Source organism: Balaenoptera acutorostrata, chromosome 16, assembly GCF_949987535.1.
Source record: "Balaenoptera acutorostrata chromosome 16, mBalAcu1.1, whole genome shotgun sequence".
NCBI lineage: Eukaryota > Metazoa > Chordata > Mammalia > Artiodactyla > Balaenopteridae > Balaenoptera > Balaenoptera acutorostrata.
In genome coordinates this window covers 12,066,400-12,085,508 of record NC_080079.1, presented here as the reverse complement: position 1 = coordinate 12,085,508, position 19,109 = coordinate 12,066,400, and the positions used below count along the sequence as shown (strand labels likewise).

The 19,109-nt window shown below is 51.0% G+C and overlaps 1 protein-coding gene across 6 annotated transcripts in view; it reads left to right on the top strand.

The window, feature by feature from the left end:
• Positions 1–19,109, top strand: part of GRK5 (G protein-coupled receptor kinase 5) — a 221,499-nt gene that overhangs the window by 150,763 nt on the left and 51,627 nt on the right. For 2 of the 6 annotated variants that reach the window (XM_007173178.2, XM_057531091.1), the window contains exons 3-5: positions 3,501–3,560; positions 4,765–4,877; positions 17,668–17,745. In XM_007173178.2, coding sequence (XP_007173240.2) covers positions 3,501–3,560; positions 4,765–4,877; positions 17,668–17,745 — 251 coding nt within the window. Of the gene's footprint in view, positions 1–3,500; positions 3,561–4,764; positions 4,878–8,425; positions 8,769–8,874; positions 8,948–17,667; positions 17,746–19,109 lie in introns of those variants that run through there. The other 4 variants (XM_007173179.2, XM_057531092.1, XM_057531094.1 and 1 more) reach the window with 3 other exon arrangements.

Here is a 19,109-nt window from a genome sequence, read left to right as displayed (position 1 = left end):
GCCTGTCTCCTTTAAGGGGTGCTCCCCACACCCCACTGCCACAGGGCCTGGAATGAAGTGCCCAGAAGGGGCTCAGCCAGTGTCTGTGAGCTTGCTAAGGGAACGTCGGTTCTGTCTGAGGCATGGCAGGAGTTCGGTGTGCCGCGGGAAGGAGTGGCAGTCCTGTCTTCCTGGGCCAGCCGTGGGCGTGCTTGGGAGGCGTCAAGCCCTCGAAGAAGCAAACGACATGTGGTTTCCTTAAAGCCAATTCAGTTCGGCTTCTCACCAAAGCAGGATCCCAACCACAGGGGCTGCGCCCTGCCTGCCCAAAGGCCAGGGCTTGAACCACAGGTGGGAATGGCTCCCAAGCCAGCGACCTCCTCCGTAAATGTCTCAGGCTCGTGGCTCCCACCCCATTTTTGTCCACCTTCCCATGCACTGCACTTGAATCATTTGTGCTCTAAAATCATTGATGCCTCAGTGGGACAGTGAATCCATTCCAGTCTCCTTGGACTTGGAGTCCAGCCCTTTCCTGTCTGAGCCCAGCTGCCTTTCCAGCACATCTGCCCCCCATCCTCCTGGGTGCTGGTGGGCCCTAGCCTTCCCTGGGGCAGTCTGCCCCTTGATCCAGGGCACTATAAGTTCAGAGCTTATAATGGGCTTTCTGGACCCCCTTTTCCATCACCTTCCTCTGGACATGCTTCAGTTTTGTGTCCACCAGGCCAATGTACCTGCAGCCGAGGTCAAATGTCACATCACAAAGACCACACCCCTATTCTTGGTCTCAGCTGACCGCCAGCTGTTAACTCCAAGCCTGTTTCTGGATCGTTAACCTGCCAATGGGTATGAGGTGTGTCTCCTCCCACCCACTCATCCACCCCCCCTCCCAGGTGTTCAATTCAATAAGAGAGTCTGAAAATTGAAGGAACCTTCTAGTATCAAAAAACAAGAGACCTTGGAAGAGAGTTTGCTGAATGAATGAAGGAACCAAAAGAATAAGGCTAGAATGATTAGATGATTGGTGAATACTTTGGGGGCAGGTAGCCTGATGCCCCGCATATCTTACGTAACGACAGACTCTTTCTGGCTTGGAAGGAAAGGTCAAAGGAGGACGTGGCCAAAAGCAGGATTTTCACATTCAGAAGAGCTGGTGTGTATGTTTGTGTGTAGACCGTGCATGTGTGCCTGTATACACAGCATCCCAGGGGCCTCCCAGCCTGAGAGAGAGATTCAGAGACAGGGAGGACCCTGCCCCTCTGTGCTGGGTACTCCTCCCCACTAACCCAAACAGGACACCCTTGGGAGAAGGGCTGTGGGCGGGGCCCTTCCAAGCTGTATTTCTACAGCATGGCTGGCTTCCGTAGAAACCGACTAGAAAGGACCTGCTCTGAAGATGCATTACAGAGCAACTTGTGCTTTCAACTTCAGTGTCCTCTGACTTTCTCGAAGTGACCTGCCCCTCGGACTTGCCCTTGACGCATTAAGAACTTTCATCTGCGCCTCTTCCTGTCACCTTGATCAAATCCCAAATGCACATTCTTCCTTCTGTGGCCTCGTTCTCCATTTCTAAAGGAATTGCAGACTCTGCACTTTGATTTTAGTGGTGGTGGTGCTTCCTCAGAGGATAAGCCCATTTATCTTTATTTAAAGCTGAGAAAACTTCCAAATAGATGATTACTGATCCTCTTCTTTCTTCCTGGGCTTCCAAGGCATGGCTTTCTTGCCTGGGATCCTCTGTACAGCTGGGAGAGGCACGGAACGGAGGTGCTGACAGCTTGTGTTGGAATCACATGGTGTTTACTGTGCTGTGAGTTTATAACGGCTTTGTTTCCATACTGACAGCACACGCCATATGGAGAGAAAAAATCCTGTCAGATGAACCCTTGAGGAATCACAATATGGTACATGAAATCTCATAATTGCTTTTGGAAATGGGGGAGGGCCCCTTGCTCAAATCACATAAGCAATGTGGCGCTCTCTGCCATAATTGAATAAAACGGGAGTTTCACACAAGGTAATTTCCTTTGTTCTGTGTTTGTGCTGGGGAAGCTCAGCTGACTGGGGAAGGACGGGGAAGTTTGTTTTCCTCTCCTTGGGGGATCAGGCTGAGTGGGAGGTGGTGAGAACGCAGGCTGTGTCTGTAGGGCATCGTGCTAACAGGTGCGGGCTCCAGACCTGTCACCCTCCTGGCTCCCTCCCACCCAGACTCCCTCCTGTGGCTGATGATAACTTGACATTTTATTACTGTCACTTGGGATCTTGTCTGCTCACCCCCCACACACACCCCCTTTCCAACAGAATCCAAGATCGCTGAGGGCTGGGACCATGTCCCATTCCCCCCACTCCCGACCCCCACCAATCCTGGCACACGATGAGGTGAGTTAAATGTTTGTTGGAGTGGCTATTCCTGAACCATCTGTGCATGGAAAGGTAAGCTGAGTTAAGGCAATAGTTCAAGGCTAGTTTCAGCCCCCAAACCAGTTGAGGAGGGGGCCAAGGGGAGACTTGCAAGGTGGCTCATCCACTTGACCAAAGTATCCTCTCAAGAGAGAATGAGAAATTTGTGAGTGCCTTCTGATACAAGGTGTACTTAGAACTGGTGGATTCCTACAAAAACCATTCTTGCCCTCAAGCAGTCTACCTGTGAAAGGAGAAATGGGCTATAAAACTCTCCAGCCCCAGTCAGTTGTTCTTTCAGTTGCAAGAGACAAAAACCCAACACTGACTGGCTTAAGCAAAGACAGATGGCTAAAGGTGCAGGCGCTGGGCGGGCCTCAGTAGGCTGCCTTTCGGGGACTCCTGTGATATTCACAGCTCCAGGCTTCTCTTCCTCACTCAGCTGTCCTTCCCTTGCGCTGGCTTCATTCTCCATGGGCTCTCGCTGGTGGGAAAGACAGTTGTGGCAACTCTTGGCTGACCGGTCCTAAGGCCTTGTCATCCCAGAGAGGAACAAGTGTCTTTTCTGGAAGTTCTACCAAAAACCCTGGAAGGACTCCAAGGCCCCCTGGGTCACATGCCCTGAACCGATCATTGTGACCATGAAACAGAGGGCTCTGATTGGCCAGGACTGAGTCACGTGCCCATCCCTGAGGCTTGGGAGGAGTTGCTCCCTTAGGACCCTATGATGGTATTTTACAGACTAACAGAGAGGAGGTTTCCCCAAAGGAAGGGAGATGGAACAGACCAAAACCCCCACTTCCACAATGATAACAGATGGTGTTTATTAAGCGATTCCTTTGTGCCAGGGTCTCACTGCTCCTAAGAGATAGTACGATGACTGTTCCCAGTTTACAGATGAGGAAACTGAGGGATAAAGTGTCAGGTCAGTTGCCCTGGGGCACACAGGCAGTGAGTAGTGAGGCTGGGATCTGAACCTGGGTTTAGCTCCAGAGCCCTTGCTCACAGCCACAACCCTCCCTACAAGTAATGGCTGTACCTCCTGTGGATAAACTCTTTGGGTATGAAAATGAGTGGGCGTGATGGTTCTGTTCCTGTCTCCTTGTTGTTTTCCATATCTCCAGGGGGCGGTTCCTGGCTCCTCCTCTACAGTTGGCAAGGACACAGTCATTCCATCCTCCCAGGTAGCTCTTCTAACTGAGGTCTACCTCACCCTCTTCCTGGTTTCCCCACGAAGTCACCTGAGTTTTCCTGGTGCAGCCACAAAATCAAAGGGCTAATTTTCAGTGCTCTGGAGGGTCTGAGGCAACAAGTCTTAGCCAGACCTTTGAGCATCTTTCTGCCCAGAGAAAGCCTCTTGCAGAGTCATTGCAGGAAGAACCAGAAGGGACCCTCCCATCTTACGTCCAACATGCATCTTCATTTTCGAGAGGAAGACTAAGGCCCAGAGAGGGCAAGTGTGTTGCTTGAAGTCACACAGCAAGTCATTGGCTAGAACCCTGGTCTCTAGGCCTCTGTGCTTTGAGTCTTGCACTGTATTTCCTCTTCAGAACTCTCTTGGCTACTGAGTGGCTGAGGTCTGGTCACATCCTGTCTCTGTGCCTCTAGCTCCTCAGCTGGAAAATACAGGGTTTTCATAGTTTGAAGCATTCTAAGACTGGGCTTTACTCCAGTTGGGCAAATATGAAATTTTGTTTACTGTATTCATTAGAATATTTGAATTACAAGTCATTTAAAGTTTTTTCAAATTGCCCTAAATAATGCTCATAAATAAGCTTTTCAGATGTGGTTTGGGCTGCAGGCATAGTGTGATCCAGAGATTCATAACTTCACCAGAGCACCTACTCGTAATTTTCCCAGCTCTGACTTCCTCTGTATGTCAACCTTATCCTCACAGCAGCTTGTTTTGCACTATCAAGAACACTGCAGCAGACCCTGGCCTCACACCCATGCACCCCAGCACCAGAGGAAGAGGGAGTATCTTGGCTTAGTGTGCCCAGGCAACGTCTGTGGTTCACGCTGATTTTCCTGGCTTGGGTTACATGCCCACCGCACTTATCCAGTCACTGTAACCGAGGAGTGTGACATGCTGATCAGGCAGTCAGGGGCAGAGTGATAGATAGTCCCCAGAACTGCTAACATCTCCGTACAGAAATCAGGACATTGGAAAGGGAGTGGGCTGGGGAGTAGAGGCAAGGTCATAACTGGCCCCTCTTTCTACACTGACCTTGACTCTTCTGAGTCCGCTGAGCCTGGAGGTGGATAAAGGGTCCCGAGAGTTTGCCAATCACCTTGCTCCATCTATATGAGGCAAGAACCCAGGTGTGGGTTGATGGCTCTGTCTGGCCCTTTCTGAGTCTCACCATATTCTTCTTTTCTTATCTCTAGACAGAGATTACTGCAGTTTATGTGACAAGCAGCCAATTGGGAGGCTGCTTTTCCGGCAGTTCTGCGAAACCAGACCTGGGCTGGAGTCTTACATTCAGTTCCTGGACTCAGTGGTAAGTCCCTTCACTGGGGGGAGAGCCCTTTGGTCCTTTGTGATCAGCGATCGTTTTTGTCCAGAGGAAAAGATAGACCACATGGCTTACGTGGATAAAGAATAAACTTGTTGCTTAAGAAACTGCCAATGCAGACTTTGAGAATGCAGACTTGTCTCCAGGTCATCACCTGCTGCATGACCGTGGGGGGCCACCTCCCACTCTGGGCCTCGGTTGCTGCTGCTTTAACATGAGGTTCTGTCAGTTCTCTGATTCTGAGAGCCTGGGTTATTGTGCAGTAGTACCTAGGAAGTTGGGTGGTTTTCCCAACACCCCAAGGTGTTGGATTCCCAGGCCCCTTCTTCCAGCTGAGAACCCGTTTTCTAAAATTCTAAAGCTTGTGTTTCTTTGTGTGCTTGTTTACTGTCTGCTTCCCCACTAGAATGCAAGCTCCCTGAGGCCAGGGCCCTGGGCTTCCAGTTCATCTCTGCCTGGCATTGTGCCCAGCCCATATAGGCATTCAGTAAACGTTTGTGGGAGGAATATGTGTTGGCCATTTCAAGGCAATCTGACAGCTGCTGGCTGCGCTGGCTGCTGGCATACACAGCTGTGACTGACGCCACGGGGACTTCCTTCAGATGTGCTGGTCATTCATTGGTTTAACAAATGCTATATTACTCACCCATAAAAAAGAATGAAATAATGCCATTTGCAGCAACATGGATGGACCTAGAGATGATCATACTAAGTGAAGTAGGTCAGAGAAAGATAAATATCATATGATATCACTTATATGTGGGATGTAAAAAAATAATACAAATGAACTTATTTACAAAACAAAAATAGACTCGCAGACATAGAAAACAAATTTAAGGTTACCGAAGGGGAAAGGGAGGGGAAGGGATAAATTGGGAATTTGGGATTAACAGATACACAGTACTATATATAAAACAGATAAACAACAAGGACCTACTGTATAGCACAGGGAACTCTATTTAATATCTTGTAATAACCTATAGTGGAAAAGAATCTGAAAAAGAATATATATGTGTGCGTATATATAACTGAATCACTTTGCTATATACCTGAAACATAGATCGCCTATACTTCAATTTAAAAAAAAAAACAAAAAACAAATGCTGATTGATCTGTGTGGGCTTTTAGGACAGGATGTAGGAACACACAGGAGTCCCTCAACACTTGCTTGGGAGGACAGGGCACCTCAGCCTGGCCTGCTGCCCTTTGGGTGTCTATCCAAGGAAGGTGGGCAAGGAGTGGGGAGGTGAAAGGTGAATCATGGTCAGTCATGAAAGGAATGGGGTCATTTGGGCCCCCCTTTCCAAGGCAGGAGGCCAAGGTGCTGTTGTTTCCTAGAGGCCCTAATGCCATCATTGGCTGCAGCCATCCTGACCTCTGGCTTGGTGTGGGGGACAGCCCTATGGGGCCCAACTTTCTGTGTCTGCTTCAGGGTCTCAAGGTGGATCTCTAGACCCACTGGCCAAACTGCTCCCTGAACTTCTCCACCGGAAGTCACATGGGCCCCTTGAAGTCAACACATCCTTAACAAACTCAGCACCCTCCCCCAGCTCCCCACGGCTACCAGCCCTGACATGTTCCCTATTCCAGTGACCAGCACCCCTCCATCACCCACCCCCGAAATATTTGCATTGTTCTTGACCCCTCCCTCTCGTCATTCCGCACCCAGCCCGATCAAGGACCATGTGCCTGGCTCCTTGACTTCTCCTAGCCCAGTTCCCTTCCCTCTACAACCTCTCTCCTGGTCTCCATGCAGGCTCTCGCATGACGCGTACAAGTGATTACCATAGTTCTCAACCTCAGCTGAGCAGTAGAAACACCTGGGGAGCCTTAAAAAAAATACCAATGCCTGAGCTGAAGCCCAGACTCATTAATTTCAATCTCTGGGGATGGGGCCTGGTATTTTCATAACTTTTTATTATGGAAAATTTCAAACTATAAAAAGTAAAAGTCTACAGAATAGCATAATGAGCCCCCATGCACCCTTCACCCTGCTTCAACAATTATGGATTCAAGGCCAACCTTGTTTCACCCACATCCTCCCCTCCGGCGCATTTTGCAGCTGATCTCACTTATGTCATTTTATCTGTGAACATGTCAGCATGTATATCTAAAGGATGAGTGCTCTTCAACCAAAAAACCACAATACCATTATCACAGCTAAAAAAAATAATTCTTTGCTATCATCACATAATCAACGTTAATAATCAAATATCATCAGTGTTCAAATTTCTGATTTTCTCATGCTTTTTGTGAATGCATGTCCTAACAGTTTATAACCATCTCCAAGAGCATCCCATAGTCTGAATGTTGTGTTCTCACCCCCATGTGTCATTTAATAAGTTCCTCTGTATTCTTGTAAATTGCTCATTGAATCTAGAAACTTGGTCAGATTCAGTTTCAATCTGGTGGTGGTAGGGGACTGACTTCATAAATGGTTTCAGGCTCTTCTGCTAGGGGACTTTTTTTTTTAATATTTATTTATTTTATTTATGGCTGTTTCGGGTCTTAGCTGCGGCACACAGGATCCTTCATTGTGGCGTGTGGGCTCCTCGTTGCGGTGCGCTGGCTTCTATCTAGTTGCGGCATGCGGGCTTAGTTGCCTCACCGTATGTGGGATCTTAGTTCCCAGACCAGGGATCCAACCCGTGTCCCCTGCATTGGAAGATGGATTCTTAACCACTGCGCCACCAGGGAAGTCCCTGCTAGGGGACTTATAATATTTGGTGTCTGTTTGAGATGGCAGCAGCCATTGATATTCAATACCCAAATCTATTGATTAATTAGGGGTTGTGACATGGTGACATTCTGTCATTCCTTCTTCATTTGCTAACTGGGAAACACTTCCTTCCAATTACTGTTTGGTTACCCAATGGTAAAGTTCATATAGGAATTGCTTGATTCTTTCCCCATGTTTATGTTTTCAAAGTACCAAATTGGTTCACTAGCATCCTCCAATGATAAACATGGGGCATTTTTTTTTTTTTTTTTGATACCCTCCTAAGAATTTTACTCTCCCAGTTCTCTAGGACTGGCTGCTATAGTACTTGTAGCCCAAATCAGCACAGGTGGCCACCCCCGCCACCCCCCGCCAAGGATTCAACACATGTAAAAACAACAACAGAACTAAAGCACAGCCTGGGATGCACCAGCTGCTTAAAGTATTGGGTTGTTGCCATCTCCAGCAGCTGACAACATAGCCTGGCCGCTGGCCCATCACCTCCTTCCATCTTCCCGTCTATATATTTTAATAAATTTACAGCTTGGGCTCTCGAGTACCCTCTCAGATGGTTGTTATTATTGAAGCAGAATAGTGCAAAATCAGTCTTCAGAGGTTAAGGAGGGAGTTTTCAGTGAACATGTAGTTGGTAAGTTTGACATTTTAGGAAAAGAAACTTTTTTGAAAAGCATCATTAAAACAGCCTGCTAATATATCTCACCAAATAAGTTGTATTTAGCTCAAATTTCACGTAGGAGGACAGCATGAATTCAGTTTTGAATTGACTTGGGTTCCGGTCTCCTTGTCAACAGGTTGGAGAGTTGTCCTTGTTAGTAAAATTTAGCTTTCTCTCCGCCCCAGTGATAATGGTAGGAAGCACTGCGGAAGGACATGACCGCCATGCTGCATAAAGCCTTCTTCCTGGGAAGGTGTGTGCGCTCCTGAGTGTTGCAGGAGTACAGTGATGAAGACCGGCAGCCGGGGCTCCCCAATACTCAGTTTAAAACAAGCATTGAAGGTCTACTCACTGTTGAGAGTTTAAGAAAAAAGTCTCCACACTCAATGTGACTGTCTTTGGAATTCTTCGTTTCATTAAGGTTCTCACAAAATACAAAGCTCAAATGTAACCATCTACGTCCACCACAAAACAGAATCAAGTAAGTGGTTAGCACACAAACAATGATCTTTTTCATTTTTAAAAATATAAATAACAACGTTCAAGGTTTGACAGTTTTCTCCTGTGTGTGTGTGTTTCTCTTTAAGGCTTTATGTTGCAGACCCTTAAGTACGCGTACCTGTCGTCAGGATGCACCGCCCACAAGCAGGGAAGGCCACCGTGGGTACATTCCTGAGGGTGACACGCACTTATCAAACATGGGGCATTTTGATGCATTGGTGCTCCATGGTTTCATTGTTGGTCTGTGGGAGCCCTTCAGGTTGGCTTCTGGGCACTTGAGAGGACCCCAGTGGTCACTGGCAGCTTCCTTGCTGTCTGGTGTGATGCAGTGTTCTGGGCTCATCTTGTATGTTTCCTGCCCTCCACCTAGAGTTCGTCATTTCTCCAAGGAGCCCTGGTTCCTTTTACTGGGCAGTGGTACTTAGAGACTACAGTTTGGCACTAGGGGTGCTCATTACCTCCCACTGGATTGGCCACTGTTTGTAGCAGACATTGGCAGTTTTCACATCTCCCAGGACTGTACTGTGTGTATGTCCAGGGTTGGGAAACACTGACATCCAGAACAAAGTCCAAGTTCAGAGGCTGACCTACTAGACCTTCCACCAGCAGGCCCCTGCCCACCCTTTCATCCTTGGCCTTCACGGGGTCTTTCTCGAGCCCTGCATTCTGGCCCCCATCTGCTTCTGGTGGCTTTGACTGGCCAGGCTGGTTAAAGCCTCTCAGCCCTGACTCCCTCCCTCTCACTACTCGAGATGCCTCCTAGGCCCCCTCTGCCTGGTGAATGCCAGCTCATCCCCCTGCACTCTGCTTTCAGAAGCCTCCCCCATCCGCCCTCTCTCCGCATTTGCCCTCTGCTCCAGGCCTCAACACACACCTGAGCCTCATTACTGCGCGGTGCTGGCAGAATGGTGCGTCGGGGGGGTGCAGGCCCCTGAGACAGAGCTTGAGGCAATGCTGGTGCCACCTCAGCTGCCAGGGAGACCGTGGGCAGGTGCTTGACCCCTGTGTGCCCCATGTCTCATCTGTAAGCGGGGCCGTAGTTGTACCTGATGGTGGTGGACGTGTTGAGGAGAGACTGAATGAGTTCACGCCACTCAGGGCAGTGTCCGGCATGTCACAGACGCCTGATGAGTGTAGCCAGTAGGGCTCTATTTGTGTGCCTTTCTCCTCCACTAACTGGAAGTCTCTGGGTGGCACAGACATCGCTCATCATCTCTGAATCCTCACAACACTGAACCTGACAGGTGATCAATGCTCAGGACTCACTGGGAGCTGGTGTTGGCTGGAGTGGAGGGAGCTAGGGCAGAGGGGTCTAGGAGAGGTGACAATCATCCAAGACCTTGTGCCATTAAAGAACTCTGACTTTGAGTGAAGCAGGGAAGCCACTGGAGGGTTTTGAGCAGAGAAATGCCATGGTCTGATTTAGGTTTTTAAAGGATCCCTCTGGCTCCTGTGTTGGGAAAAGGCTATGGGGGGCAAGGGTCAGAGTGGGGAGCTCTGATGGGTGAGAGCGGGTAGTTGCTCAAGCCAGGGTGGAAGCAGCCGGCCGTGGTGACAAGTGGTAGGATTGGGGACATGTTTTGAACCAGAGCTCACAGTATTCTCTGATGCCCTGGGGGTGAGAGAGAAGAGTTGGCGATGACTTCAAAGCGTTGACCTGAACCAGTGGAAGGATGGAAAGAGGGTAAGGCTGTGGGAGGTTTGTTTGGGGGGAGGTCAGGATCTTTATCTGGGGCACACTCAGCTTCCGATGTCTACCAGACGGCCCAGTGGAGATGTCCATGTGGAGGTGGGTGTCAGAATCCGGAGTTTGTGAGAATGGTCTGGGCTGGAAATAGCAAATTGGGAGTTGTCAACATACAGCTGGTACTTAGAGCCATGGGCTGGATGAGCTCACCAAGGAGATGAACGTGGATGCAGGAGCTGAGGACCAAAGTCTGAGCCCCGGACAAAGGCTCCTCCCCATTTGGAAAAGATGAGGCATCGGCAGCTTTGGGACCTGTCTGGAGAGTTGATGAGGCAGAGCAGGGCAAGGCTAAACCCAGGAGCCAGTGGAATTTTCCAGCCACGTGTCTTATTAGACGTTTATAGTCAGTTTGAGAAGAAGAAGGAAAAAAAATCCAGTGGATGCCTATTTTCATTCTGGTCTTGCAGACGTTCTCTTTTGCTGGGCCTGTACCAAGATCTCTCTTTTGGAAAGGAAATGTGAGTCTGGCTCCCTGTGTTGACGCGTCAAATGCTCCTTACGTATGCCTTAACGCCGCCGCCCCTCACGAGAGGCTCACCCCATCCCCTGGCGTTTTTGTCTGCATCTCTGGGAATTAGCAAGGCCTTTCATCGCCCATCCTGACGTGTCAAATGAACAGCCTTTGGAACACCGCTTTTACGCATGAAGACTTTACTGAGTTTTCCAGGGCTGGCTCAATGCTCGTCTGAAATACCTTTTTTCTTCCATCCTGACTGGAACTCCAAGGAGGGAGGAGGTGGCGGCATCCTTGGTGTTGCACGCCGCTCCAGCGCCCCTGGCTCAGTCAGAGCCATACACGCCGTTCCCACCTCTGTATTGAATTTCTACCAAGTGGAGTTTTTTAAAAACTAACCCATCTTCGTCGGCTCTGACATAGCCCCCAGGAAAGGCTGTTCCCCTGCACAGTCCTAAAGACTGAGATTCTCGAGTCAAGCAGAAGACATCGGCTGTTTTAAAATGGGGCCTGGGTGATTTGGGGGCAGCCCAAATCATCATTCATCAGACTGCAGGGGCAATTCGGCCCTTAGTCTTGGTTGTCAAGCAGCTTCTGGGAGCCTGAGAAGGACTCCCCCATTGCCCTCCCCTCCAGGGAAATGGAGTCAGTGACCCAAGTCAAGGCCTTGAGTAGATTTGGCTTCTGGAGGGCCAAGAAGATTTGCCTAGCTGGTCAGGGGATTGGAAGGGCTTCCAGGCTCATGTCAACCTCCACAGGCCAATAGGGTCTAGCCATGGACCTCTTAAAGACTGATGTACTTCTTCTCTAAATTGTTTTCTGGGAACCTTGATGGCATCTCAGCTCATCTGAAACCCTCCCGTCCCCAAGCATGGGTGCAACTTAAAGTTTTCAGGTCTCTTCTCTTTGGGATTAGGGGAGGTTTGGCAGATACTCAACCAGATTTACTCAACACACATTTATGAGATGTCTCCAATGTGTCACACTCTGTTCTAGCAGTTGGAAACTATAGAGTGAGCAGGAGAAGTTAAGTTCCTGCCCTCATGGAGCTTGCTTTCTGATTAAACGCAAGATTGAAAAAAGAAAGAAAGAGCATTTTTTAATGAACTAAGAGATACTAGCTATAAATTCAGACACCTGTCAAGTATTCATTATCTATTGCTGGGTGAGAAATTACCTAAAACTTAACAGCTTGAAGCAACAATAAACATTTATCATCTCATAGTTTCTATGGGTCAAGGATTTGGAAGTGGTTAACTGAGGTGCTACTGGCTTATGGTCTCTCTAAAGGTTACATCAAGATATTGGCTGGGGCTGCAGTCATCTGAAGGCTTGATCTGTTTCCAGGCTTGCACACATGGCTGGCAGGTTGGTGCTGGATGTTGGCTGCAGGCCTCAGCTGTCCTCCATGTGAGCCTCTCCATGGACTGCTTGAGTGTCCTCACAACATGGCTGGCTTTCCCCAGAGCAGGTGATCCAAGAGAGCATGGTAGAAGCTGCAATGCCTTTTATAACCTGGTCTCAGAGGTTCCATGCTGCCATATCCCTGATACTGTAGTGGTTACACGGGTTAGCCCTATTCAGTATGGAAAGAGCCTTCTCAAGAACATGAATAGCAGGATGTGAGGATTATTAAAGTGTGCATTTTGGAGACTGGCGACTACAAATATGACTACAAATGGACTACAAATGGACTACAAATGGAATCTTATATCAGGAAATGCTAAAAGTCACTCTAGCTCAGAACTATGGCATGTGAAATTAGTGGGCTATCACCTGGTTTTAGATATGTCTGGTTATCCTGGAATTTTGTTGTAAAATGAATTGAAATGCCTCACCAGCAGAACTAAATATTCTGCTTCTCTTATTTTTGAATCATACCCAGTATTTATTTTTGTCTTTCTATCACTGCTGTGATCTCCCAAAAGAGAGAGGGTGGAGGGTGGTAATCATTATTCAGGTGGACATAAAGACCCTCAGAGCAGTTGGTAAAGCCTGGGAGCAGGGTCATCTTGAAAAAGTACCACTTATAAAGTAGGTTCATATACTGGACATCTGTGGGATTGTCCAGTCTCCTGGGTGTCCCACCTGTACTCCCAAACAACATGGCTCTCGTAGAAGCTGCCATGTTCTTAATGATGTCACCTGAAAACCACAGCTGATTGGAGCAGGGATGAGTCTGTGAGCCAGTGCAGGTCAATGGGTTCTTTCTCTGGGGTTTATAGGGGAAGGGGGAAGGGGAAGTCCTTCTCTGGTAGAGGAGGCTTAGCATAAAAAACCTGGCTGCCATGTTTCCTACCACTGGAGCAAGCCAGGCAGCACTGAGGGAGAACGAGGAGTAACCGCCACACACACACACACACACACACACACACACACACTCTCTCTCTCTCTCTCTCTCTCTCTCTCTCTCTCTCTCTCTCTCTCTCTCTCTCTCTCTCTTCCAGGAGTGCTCGTGTCCCCGGTTCCTGGTGCTCTGGGCCAGGCTGCATTTCCATTTTCCCCACAATTTGGTTGTTCAACCCATCCTTGGATTCCAGGAGCCCAGAGATTACGGTTTTGCCTGAATTAGGCTAGGTTGGGATTCTTTTCACTTAGAATTGTGAGTGCTGCGGGGAGTGAGGACAGAGAAATAATTCCAGGGGCTGGAGGAGGAGGAGGAGGAGTAGCTAGGCGGTGCGGGGGTGGCAGAGAGCCACTCAGGGCGGAGGCTCTCTGAATGATGGGCAGACAGCAGGTGAGAGCACAGCCCCTCTGTGCTCTCTGACAGCGGCTGGTAAATCTGTCACCTGCCCCCAACCCCTGCCCTGAGAGAGGGTCAGCACCCTTTCCTCCTAACTTCTTTTCTGAGTTTGCCTCCGCCAAGATGTGTCTCTCAAGCTGGTGGCCGTGGTGCCGCCACCTTGGGGTCACTCCTACCATTCTGTCTGTACCCCGCATGGCCAGGGGTCCTCTCCTCCCTCCCTTCTTTCTCTGGGCCCATCCCATTGAAACCTGGGCCATGGAATCCCTTCCTGACCCAGGCCCGAGGGCTCCTCACATGGCAGCCAGAGACCAGAGAACACTCTGTCTGCCCAGGTGGGCACAGGCTGTGGAGCTGACCAGGCCCATCTGATCCTGGGGCCCCGGGGGGACACCCCCATCTGCAGTGCTTCTTCATTCTAGCTGGGGGGCTGGGAGGGGGCAGGCGATGCCAGCCATCTGAAGGATTGTTCAGGCATCAGTGAGGGGCCTGGCCGGAGATGGATGGCTCGCTCATGTGTGAATGAAGTAGAGTTTAATGGAGGACAGTTGACAAGAGTGCTGGGCAGAGCAGGGAAAGCAGTCCTGGCCGATGTACACACCTGCAGCTCTGCAGGGACAGGGGAGGGGCCGATACAGGAAGGAGTGGGGGAAGGCAGCTGCAGGAGCTGGGTCTTCAGAAGTGGGTCCAGGAACCCGGGTGCCCAGGCGGGGAGGGAGCCCGCAGGGAACTCCCCACCCTCACTGTCACCTGCCCCGCAGCAGGGTGGGGAGTGACTCCAGAGGGGCAAACGGAGACCCCCACCCCCATGGTCGGGCACCAGCAAGATGCTGAGGCCAAGGTGGGAGGAGCCGGGTGTTTCTCCAGAAAGAGCCCCGGGGAGCAGCCCTGCCAGCCGGGCGTGTCACTTGTCCCTGCCGCGAGGACTCTGGAAAAGCTGACCACATCGGTAATTACAGAAGCCGGAGGTGGCGAGACCTCAGAACCTCTCTGACTTCATCTTCCTGCCAGGGCAGGAGAAGGGCTCCTGGGAGGAGGAGGTGACATCTCAAGTTGGTCAGAGGCCGAGAGGAATTCAGCTCAGACTCTGCTCTGTAAACCAGTGCCGGCTTCTGTGAAAACGTGGCAGGGCCCCTTGTACCGGTTTGCAGTCTTCATGTTTTTAAAAACTCATCTGAGGGAAATGTGTTTTAATAGAGGACATATTTTTATTAGCATTTTCTGAGATGGATGATGCAATTAGAGCCAGCCAAGAGAATGAAATATTAGGTTTATAAACTAGGATGTACACAGATGTTTATACTCTTTGGCAAGTACAGATACGTGAATAATTCTTTTTGCCTTAAACTCAATGTAGTATTCTGCTCTTTGTGTTACAGCATCTCCTCCCCAAAGGCCATTCCTGTGTTTGGCATAAACCACCCTGCAGAGAGAAGGCTCATTAAATGCCTCCCTCCGTTGGCATCGTGCATGTATCTGGGGAAGAGAAATGCCCTCCGCGTGGACTGGCACAGCAGCTCTTTGGCGCTCTGGCTGTTAGGGTTGAGCTCTGGGCAGGAGAAGCTTTCAAATGGGCGACACAGCAGGGAGGACAGTGTGTGTCCCCTCTGCTGGGAGGAGGGGACAAGCCCACCACCCTCCCTGGTTGGAGGGAATTCTTACGGGTGGAGGTCGCGGGGGCATCCTGGCATGTGGTTTACCTCTCCGTTCGTTGAAGTCATTGTCTGGCTGCCATTTCCAGAGCCCACTCTAATAGTAAAATTCTAGGCTGTGGGCCCAGCCCAGCCTCTTATTTGCTGCCTGTGTTTTCCGGTTGAAGCTGATTTCAGCAGCTTTGGCCCGCTACCTGGGCAAGGGTGTTCCCGTAGCAGCGGGTTCCCGGGTGGTCCCCCGCCTCTGGTCGTGTGATCGGCCTGAGCTCTGCCCAGCCGAGCTGCCATGGTGCTTTTTCTCTGTAGGTGGCCTCTCAGGACGGGTCCCCCATGAGCCCCTCTCGGGGGTCACCGTGGAGACTTGGCCTGTCACTCCAGGTGACTTAATCGGTGTGGAAAGCCCAGCTGGAAGCCTTCTGTTGGTTTTCTGCCTCCCAACACAAACGCTCTTCAAGTGGTGGCGACCTGACATGGACTTTCAAAGAAAGGCCTTTTGATGCCGGGCTGGGGATGCCTGTCCCCGCGTGCTCCCAGCTGCCGCCCCGTGGAACTGTGGCGCCCAGCTGCCCAGCCGGGCCTCTGCTGGGAGGGAGCTGACCTGAAAGGGATGTTATTTTTTTAACGTGGGTTTTAGTACCCAGAGCAATAATATTTTCAGCTGGTTATTGAGGCTGATTAGTGAGCCTTAGGCCTCCATTTGGTTAAATAGAGCCGCCTTCACAGATGTGTTTTGGGACAGTGCAAATCCAGGGTTCTGCGTGGGATTGAGTTACCCCCAAAAGGTAGTCGGGCATTTGCCTGTGGCCTGGGCCCTGCAAAGCAGTCTGGGTAAATTCCCATAGCGCCAGACCACCAGGAGGGGTTTCCAGGGTGGATGGACACTGGGAGCTTCTCTTCTCCCCCCGGAAAATAAGGGGGCAGTTGTACTCTAGAACCCTCAGCCCCTTTGGAGATGCAGCTCCAGCCCGGGAGGGTCTTCCGGGCTGGCCTGGGGAGAAATTGGACCCTAGACACTGGGTTGAGAGGTTGCTTTGAACCAGGCCAGGGGGTGGGGGGCGGAGGTTGGGGTCTGACTTCACAGCGAGGTGGCTGGGGAAGGAGTTTCAGTCTCTCTGTGCTGATGTCATTTCCTGTCTCTTTTGAAATAGCTGTACTTTTGGACGGAGGCTGACAAGTCCTTGGGAGGTGGATTTTGAAATGGTTATAAACAATTTGCAATTAGTTCCCTTGTGTAAATGAGAAAGGCAAGCTCACCCAAGCTTTTCCTTAACTCGAGGAGGCCTTTTACCCGCTTAGCAAGTGGGTCAGATGGCAGTGAAGGAGCCTCTCTTGGGTCAAGGAAGATACCACAGTTTGTCTTTTGAGGCCTCACTTCTTTCTTTAGAGCCCGGGTCCCACTGGCTTGGCCAGCCATCAGGGTCCTAAGTTCCTTGGTGTTGTTGAGAAGGAGGTCTGGGCCTGGAGGGCCAAGTCCCAGCCCCGCCGCCTCGCTGCAGCCCCCCCGACCCCACCCACCTCCCGGGGACCCGGGGCAGCTCTGCTGAGCCTCCTGCTCTTTGCTTGCAGATGAAGGGGTATGACAGCAGCCCCTGCCCTCCTGTGCCACTACCTGGGCCCTTTTCAGGTTCATATAGGAGCATCTGAAATATCTCTGTATGTTCCCTTTGTAAACTGAAAAGCTGTAAAAGGTACAGAATGCATATTATTGTCTTCTCTTGCAAGGTGTAGTAATTACAATGAGTATTTATTATGTGCCCGTCTTTGTCACGTCCTCTCTGCACAATCACCCTACACGTAGGTGCTTTTTCCATCTGCACTTTATAGAGGTTGAGGAAACTGTCCAAGGTCACACAGCTTGTAAGGTGTGTGACCTCAGGCAGCCTCTCTCGAGGATCTTCGAGGTTGGTGGCTCCAGTTATATTCAAGCAGCTTCCTTTGATTTTCCTAAGCTGGTGGTTCTCAACCCCAGCTGCCTGGGTGCCCGGCCCCCATCGCCAGAGGGTCTGACTCCATGGGCATGGGGCGGGGCCCGAGCACCATCGTTGGCTCCCCCGTGATTCTTATGTGCCGCCCCAGTTCTGAGCATGTGTCTGTGGTGGAGCACAGTAGGTTGGACTGGACGTCAGGGCTCCTCCCCTCTCTGGGCCTCACTCTCTGCCCTGTAGAAGGAGGGGATTGATCATGTGACCTCCAGGGTGTCTTCTCCAGGGGCCTCTAAGGTTCTACAACTATGAGAAGCTCGTGAACAAATCTATTATTGTTCTTTTCCTTCTTCTGTTTTAGGCAGAATATGAAGTTACTCCAGATGAAAAACTGGGAGAAAAAGGGAAGGAAATTATGACCAAGTACCTCACCCCAAAGGTAAGAGGCTGCCCAAACCCCAAAGCAAGAGGAATATGGGCCCCCAGGTCTGTGCCAGGCCATGTGAGGAGTGCCCAGCCGGTGGTGCCGTTGGTCTCCAGATCCAGAATTCTCATCCTCCTCCAGAGGCACCCAAGCCTGGCAAGGCCAAGGCAGTGGTCCAGGCCACACCAGGCCTGGGGTGGGGAGGCCTGCTTCTTGGGGGCCCAGTCCCCTCCAGGGGCCCTCATACTTCCCACTGTTCACACCCAGGCGTTTGTGGCAGGACAGGCTGAGGCAGGGGTCAGAGTGCCCAGAAGAAAGGGCACAGCAGGGGTGGCTCTGAGAGGTCAGTGTGACGGGAAGGGTCCAGGGGTGATGGGAAGGAAAGCAGCTGGCTGAAGCTGTGCTGGCAGAGGCAAAGTCAGCTGAACACACAGCAGAATGCAGAGTACTCTGAAGTGTTCTGGAGTATGCTGAAGGGCCTCAGGGCTGGGTCACCCCCATGGCCTGTGTGCATTCATGGCGGCACGGACGCCGGAGGCAGTTAAACATGGATGCTGCAGCTGCTCCGGCCGAGTTCCACTCAGGAGTCAGAGGCAGGACTGTGGACACAAGGAATCCCGCTCACACACACCAGCTCCCCCAGCAGCAGGCGGGCTGCTGAAAGCCCCTGGTGAAGGCATCCAGGGTGACACGAGGGGATTAAACCCACAGTAGCTCCTTCCGAGTCTACAGCCAGGCCTCCTCCTCTCCCTGTACCTATGGATGGTTTCTGCACAGTTTTGTATGTTTTATTCACCTGGCGTGAAAGTCCCTTGAGTCACCTTGTCGTTCTCAGCAGGGGTCACAGGGGTCCTTGGCAGCTCTGCTCCCACCTCACACCCTCGCTGCCCCCTGGGATGTTCGGGAGGTCCCAGGGGCCTGAGTGCGTGATGAGGACCGCGCGTGCCACACTGAGCCCTTGCTCCGGAGCAGGTGTGCTCGCCTCCAGCGCCCGCCGGCGGCCGGCCCAGCCTCACCCCAGCAGTGTCTCCGTGTCCCTTTCTCCGGCTCCTGCTGAGCCACCACCCCCAGCTGCTTCCGTTTTCTGCTTCTGCTTCCGTAGTAATCATACACACCTCTTAATGGAATGGCAAGCAACCCCAGGGCCTTTGCACTTTTCAGAAGCGAGTGGATTCATGTTCATAAACTCCTCCAGACGCTGGACAGGGCTGGCTCGCTCTGCACAAGGCGTGGCCCTGGGCACACCTGGCTGCCCTCCATCTGCAGGGCCACCAGGCTGCGTGGCCTTGCTTTGTTCCAGATACGGGCCTGTAAGTCTTTAGGTTGAAAATGGTCAAGGAGGAGACGTGTCTGAGCGGGGTCCCCCTTTGCCCGCAGTC